This window comes from Haplochromis burtoni, unplaced genomic scaffold (genome assembly GCF_018398535.1).
Source record: "Haplochromis burtoni strain Fernald_Lab_line unplaced genomic scaffold, NCSU_Asbu1 Contig_2823, whole genome shotgun sequence".
NCBI classification, from domain to species: Eukaryota; Metazoa; Chordata; class Actinopteri; order Cichliformes; family Cichlidae; genus Haplochromis; species Haplochromis burtoni.
In genome coordinates this window covers 1-7,297 of record NW_024585184.1, presented here as the reverse complement: position 1 = coordinate 7,297, position 7,297 = coordinate 1, and the positions used below count along the sequence as shown (strand labels likewise).

Here is a 7,297-nt window from a genome sequence, read left to right as displayed (position 1 = left end):
GTCTAATATTACTTTTTTTCTGATCTAAAACATGTAAGTGTGACAAATATGCCACAAAAAAGAAATCAGGAAGGGGACAAATGCTTTTTTCATGCTGTTTTGAAAAAGGAATTCTTATATTTTTATTTACTTCTGTATGACACACAGAGAAGATGGTTAACTGCATAACGAAGAACAGAACATCTGTCACACACACACACACATATATATAAAATGTCCTTCTCGTTGACAGCAGGTTGGAATGACATTATGTCGTCCTGGTGACAGCAGAGTGTGATCATGGGATTTAGAAGAGGGTCACCATGTGCCATAATCTGTCCAAATATACCCCGATTTTCCTCTTCCTCACACTGTCTGGCATCATCTTCCTGCTGCGGAACATCCACACAGTAGAGGTGAGGAGAGAAGTGAAACTACCCGTGAGCTTTAACTCATGCTTTTTCTTTTCATTTTTGACAGTTATGAAAAGTCTCAAAAGATTTTTGATTTATTCACATAGCAGGCAAATTTTTCATTGTTTTTATATTATTGCAGAAATCAGTCGGGAACTCCTAAAACGGAGTATATGGACAAAAATAGTGGATCGGGTATGCATTAAGGAGCTGCCATAATACCATAATGGTTGTAGGGCACAATTTTTGTGCTTGAGTCTGCAGTGCTCTGGTGACTTTTATCTGGGTCAGCACGCTTTGACCCTGCTTTGCAACTCTGTGGCCTGTCACTTTTTGTTTCTGTGATCTTTTTTGAACCATAAGGGACCTTCCTGAGTTACTGAAGGAAACAGAGCTGCACTCTTAAAAGTTTGCATATAATCCCTTATAAGAAGCATTCAGGTCACCCTGAATGATCTGTATGCAGCTAAGTTTAGCAAGCTGCATACATAAACCACAGCTGGATTGCACAGATACACATTCCTGCTAATTTGTGCCAAGAGTAATAAAATACCGGAAATTCACACACTTCTCATTGGAATTCGTGGACAAGCTGCAACATACAGCAGGCCTTGTCTTTTGCCAGAAGGGGGAACCAGTAGTACAAACTCAGCTGAGCAGTCAAATGTGTGGACTTTAATTAGTAGGGGTCAAATCTTTAAGCTTTAACAAAATACATATGTGTGAACATAAAAAACAAACAAACAAACAAAACACATGAATGCAATTGCAACTTTCACTTGTTGTTCATTTTGCTCTGGGGGTCTGTGGGGATGGAGAAACTTAGATTTTTGGCACTAATGGCTTAATTTTTCATGTTGCTGCTTGGTTCATGGATTAAGAGGATTGAAGCATGGTTATTAGAAGTTGGCAACTCAATTTAATGGCAGCAAAAGTTAAGATATTTTGTATTTTAGTCCTTTGTAAGGGTCGTAAAGAGCTCCAATCATACCCGATCTTACGTTTCCCAAAATGTAATATTGAGTATGTGGAAATTATTTGCCTATGAGCAACCTTCAGCTCTGTTATTCTCAGTCCTGTCCGCATCAAACTGCTTTCACAGGCTGAGTAGGACTTCTTCTAACCAGTGATCTTTATCTTGGCATCTGTGCAGTTCCTCTTGAATTATTCCTGCAATATTCTACAACCCATAGTGTGGTATCCTCTAAAATTCATTCAGTTACCCTTCTTCTTTTCAGAACTGGAACTGCCAAGCGATTTCATCTTTCTACCAACTGCAGAGCAGGATCCATTCATCCCTCAGTGTGTCTCCTTTCTATCACAACCACACCTACTGTACCCATGTGGGCCAGAAACCCTCCCCTGAGGATGAACTTGAGGAGCGGTACCTGTTGGAACTCATCAGCTGGCCCAGCCCTCCGCCTCACTCTGGACCAACCACCCTGAGGCAGACGAGCGACCCTGTCCACAGCCTGTTCGCAATACTTCCCACTAAAGAAGGAAGGGAGTGGCACGTGGGCGATCAGCTAGAGGCCCTCATCCAGATGCACAACTTCCAGGGTCGTCCTAAACGCTACGGCGGGGATTTCCTTCTGGCCAGGCTGCACTCTCCGGAGCTTGGAGCGGCCGTGGTTGGGCAGGTGGTTGACCACAAGAATGGATTTTATTCTGCTCTGTTCCCACTCCTGTGGGTGGGCTCTGCACAGGTTGAAGTCATGTTGGTGCACTCCAGCGAGGCCGTCGCTGTGCTGCGACGACTCAGGGAGGAACGGGCCGATCGGGTGTTTTTTAAGAGCGTGTTCCGTTTAGGCCTTTTGTCAGAAACTACTGTGTGCAACCTGTGCTTGCCTACCAACCATCAGCCTCTTTGCAACTACACAGACCTTCACACAGGCGAGCCCTGGTACTGCTACAAGCCCAAGGTGCTCAGCTGTGACACCAGAATCAACCATGCTAAGGGAGGCTACTTGAAAAACCTCATCACCAACAAAGAAGCGCTGTTATTCAAAAGGTTTGTATGCTTTGTAGGATTTGGATGCTTATTTACTGTATCTACTGTTAAAGGATAAGTGTGGTGAGATTTCCTATTTTACTTAATTCATAAAAAACCCACAAACAATGAGTGTCTGCAGTCAGAAACCATTAAAATAAAACCATCTGCAGTATAGATTATTTTCTTCCCATGCTGCACACATTGTGTGTAAGATGGGCAACACATTAGTGCCAGCTGTTTAAAAATAAGGCCTTAATATTGTGGAAATGCGCACCATTACCTCCCCCCTGGTGACATCATTAGCAGCTCAAATCTTGCAGCAGATTTGTCACTGGTGATCTGATAATAGTTCTCTGGTATATCTATACATACGAAAATAGCTAAAACAGCACTCAGTTGTTATCTGACTTTTAAAGATGAGTTTATGCCTTAGCAACTCGACCAAGATATTAGTAGGAAATGTGACATTATTTTTTAACATTCATTTTTTTCCATCTGTCCTAGTGGTGTAAATCTCAAAGTTTACATACACGCTTCAGGACCTGATAAAATCAACGTGCTGCCACAGAAAGGTACGGTACTGTGGGAGAGGAACATTTGTAGCACCTGCTGTGATCTAAAAATGAATTTTGTCTTCAGCATTCTTTACTTCCTCTCAGATAAAGTGGAGGAAGAAAACAGCACAGCTAAACCAGAACATATTCAGCTAGAAACATCTGGATATTACTACATGGACTCCTGGAGGCCATTAGATGGATTTACGATGCGTCAGTTCAACAAATCATCAGCAGCTGTACAGTGTTTGAAGAACAAAGTGATCAACATGTACGGAGACTCTACTGTGAGACAGTGGTTCGAGTATCTCATTGGTTTTGTACCAGGTGAGCGGTTTTGTCCTTTTATTTCATTTTATAGACACTTACACTACCCACTGTAACTTTCATTTATTCCATTTCATCCAGAATTAAAGGAGTTCAACCTATACAATCCCAAAAAGGTTGGGCCGCTCATGGCGGTGGACAGCACACATAATATTCTCTTGAAGTACCGCTGCCACGGCCCTCCAATCCGCTTCTCTACCGTCATGTCCAGCGAGTTGCGGTACATTTCGAATGAGCTTGACGGCCTCTCTGGGGGCCCCAACGTGGTTGTGGTCCTCAGCATCTGGTCCCACTTCAGCACCTTTCCTGTGGACATATACATACGGCGTCTTCGGCACATTCGACAGGCGCTGGTGAGACTTATAGACCGAGCGCCAGGGACGCTAATAGTGATCCGCTCAGCCAATCTTCAAGCCCTGGATCAGGAGGTGAGCCTTTACAACAGCGACTGGTACTCCCAGCAGCTCGATCAGGTGCTCAGGACCATGTTCAAGGGGCTGAACGTTCTGGTGGTGGATGCCTGGCAAATGACTTTAGCTCACCATTTACCTCATGCCCTCCATCCTCCTCCACCTATCGTCAAGCAAATGATAGACATGCTTTTATCTTATATTTGCCCCGAGAGGAAAAAAAGCCAGAAATAGTGATGATAGTGGATATATTGTTAAATGTGATGTGTGAATCCATCCGTCAGTTTCTAACACATTTTTGTTTGGGTTCATAAGAACTCATATATTTTTCTAAAACACAAACTCTTCAAATACTGAAGATTTGCTTTCCTGCTATTTTTTTTTTTTTTAATTCCTACAAAACATGTTTTACTCTGATTTCCAAAGACTTTGGCACAATGATTGTTAATTCTCATCTTTGGGTATTACCAAAGTTTTCTTCATGTGCATTATTTTAATGTACAGAGGGGTTCAAATAATTGTTGAACACATCATCAATTTTCTAAGTAAATGTGTTTCTAAAGGTAATCACCAGATGTTGGTCAACAACCATTCCAGTCCACACATGCAAAGAAATCAAACCGTAGATTTAGATTTGAAATTAAGTTATGTGTAATAATGAGAAATGACAATTGGGGTCATTGGCTTGCTGAAATGTGCACCCTCGTTTCATCTTCATCATCCTGGTAGGTGGCAGCACTTTTTTATTAGTTCCTCGCCACATTTTCGCATTCATCCTTCCTTCGGTCATATGAAGCGTGCCAGTGCCGTATGCTGAAATAAACCCCCACACCATTATGTACCCACCTCTAAACTCACTGTTGGAATGGTGTTTTAGGGGTGATATGCAGCGCATTTTGACCTCCAAACATGGTGTGTGTATTCTGGAATCTAAAGAGTTCAATTTTGGTCTCACTTGACCAGAGACTCTATTCTCATTATTACACATAACAATTAATGGACATCTGTTGAGAATTTCAAATAGGATCTTTGGAAATATATTTACTTAGGAAACATTAAACACACATACACACATAACATGAAGATCTGCCTAATATTGTGTTTGCTTTTGCTACTACAGCCCTAAACCTTTAAGATATGTATTCAGTTAGACACCACCGGAAGGTCTGCTGTGGCATCTTGCACCAGGAAGTTAACAACAGATCCTTTAAGTCTTCTAAGTTGTGAGGTGGGGCTTCCATCGATCAGACATGTTTGTACAGCACATTTCCTTCCCACAGATGTTTGATTGGGTTGAGATCTGGCGAAGTTTGAATGTCAAGTCAACACCTCAAACCGTTCCTGAACAGTATTTGCTCTCTGGCAGGGTACATTATCCTGCTGAAAGAGGCCACGGCCATCAGTGAATACAGTTTCGATGAAAGGGTGTACATGTTCTGCAACAATGGTTAGGTAAGTGGTATTTGTCAAAGTAACATCCACATGGACGACAGGATCCTTGGTTTCCAAGTCGTACATTGCCCAAAGCATCACACTGCCCCCACCAGCTTGCCCTCTTCCCATAATGCATCTTGGTGCCAGGTGTTCCCCAGGTAAGCGACGCACATAAAGAAAACCTGCTCCGTGGTCCAGTTGTGATGCTCACATGCTCATTGTTGTTGCTTTCAGTGGTGATCAGGGGTCAGCATGGACCGCCTGGCTGTTCTGTGGCTGTGCAGCCTCATACGCAACAAACTGTGATGCATTGTGTATTCTGACTTTTGTCGCGGTTCGAATTTTGAGGAAGAGACATACGACTGAAAGTCCATAGTGGGTCAACACAAATTATTTTATTAAAACACATATGTGGTGAAGATAGGCTCTGCAAAACATCAGGCTCCATCTTTCCCTTACAATAGGTGGGTGTAATATTTATACTTATGATGACAAGTACCTCGCGTCACTAAAACAGAACAGTTCCTCTTTCAGTTCCTCCAGATGCATCCTGTTATTCTACTTGTCCAGACTTAATCCTTGTGTTGTCCACGGTTCATTTTTGTCCTCTAAAGAAATCTTTTGCTATCAAAAATGTGTTTTTTATTCATCAAATGGTTTGAAAATAACAGAAGTTATTCATTACTATACTATGAATGATTGGAATAAGTTTTAAGTAATTTGATTTATTTATGGGGTTTTTATTGGATTTTATAACACTTGTGGTCCTCGTGGAAAAAAATGACCCCAAAGTACAAAGTGTTGCAAAGAGCCGTATTTTCACAACATACTGCTTTCATACATCTTTGATCTTGGATCACTGATGTGTGGGGTCAAGCACTGGTCATAACAACCACAACAACAACAACAACAGGCAGCACAATGAGAAGGCAGGTGCTCTATATTCAATGAAATGTTATTTATACAGCGCCAAATCACAACAACAGCCGCATCAAAGTGTTTCATATTGTAAGGTCGACCCTACAATAATACATACACAGAAAGTATCCTCAAAAGCCTCCATTGCACTGGAGATTTGCATACTTTGATGAGCATACTTTTTTTTTTACCATGTTGTGCAAAGCAAATACCAGTAGGACAAAGCACATACTGTCCTCTAGTATAATGAGGAGGAAGAATCAATGTTCAGGAAGATCCAGGTTTAGAAGCTATAGAAAATATTGTCAATATTTAGAGCACATGCTACCATTTCTCTGAAAAAGCACATCAGCCACCTGCAGAAGTGGAAGAAGGCTATGAAGTGAAGAAAAGTGATGAAGAATCTGAACTATGTTCAAGTAGGTTCTCAGGCATCCAGGACAAGGTAGTCTGAGGAGCTTGGAAAGAAAGTGACTGGGCTTCTTGAAGTTTCTTGAATTTTCAGAATGTGAAACTGAAATAGAAGATGTGTCAGAGGACTACACATCATCCATTTCAATTATGATGAAGACAAAGAATCAAGCAAGAAAGAGGAGTCAGCTGAGACAGAGGAATATTTGCAGTAACGTGAGGAAACACTGATCTGGTCTTCTAACCTTCCCAGTGACAGACGATGCATCACTCTCTCATGTGCCTCAGAGAAAGATCTACCACAGTCCAAGCACAGATGCCAGGTCCCATACTCCTTCAGTGGCTTTTCTACTTGAGTACTGAAAGCATTATACACAGTGCATTCTGCTTGTATTCTGCTTTTTAACGTTCACATGCCAATGGATGCATCAGAGACCAAGTTGGGGTTCAGTAACTTGCCCAAGGACACCTTGGTAAGAACTCCAGACTAGAGCACACAGAGATTGAACCAACAACCATCCAATTAGCAGATGACCTGCTCTACAGCCAACTCAATGACGAGCAAGGAGGGACAACGAGAGAGGAAGAAAAATGGATCGAATGCAGCTGTAGGCATATGTGGGTGTGTTGATTCTTACTGCCGTGCATCCAGTAGAGTCGCTACGGCCAGTTTATGGCATCCTGAGTCTGGTAGAGAAGTTTTCATGCTGACACAAGATTAATCATAGAAGCAAAAAAAGGACATCATTTCTTGATAAAGACACAGTAGATAATCATCGTTCATGACACAAACGTGCTACCATTTGAGGTGTATGGTGTGTGTTGGTGTTGACTTGACTTGAAACACAAGTGGGTGTT

At 41.9% G+C, this 7,297-nt stretch overlaps 1 protein-coding gene across 1 annotated transcript; it reads left to right on the top strand.

Moving 5' to 3' along the window:
* Nucleotides 1-232: 232 nt before the first annotated feature.
* On the top strand, nt 233-7,290 carry LOC102307870 (NXPE family member 3; the record flags this gene model as incomplete). The annotated part of the gene is given in 5 exon segments (XM_005953047.2): nt 233-395; nt 1,631-2,403; nt 2,890-2,957; nt 3,045-3,266; nt 3,348-7,290. Coding segments are annotated over 5 exon segments (1,719 nt in total). The 3' UTR covers nt 3,911-7,290.
* Between the last annotated feature and the right edge of the window lie 7 nt (nt 7,291-7,297).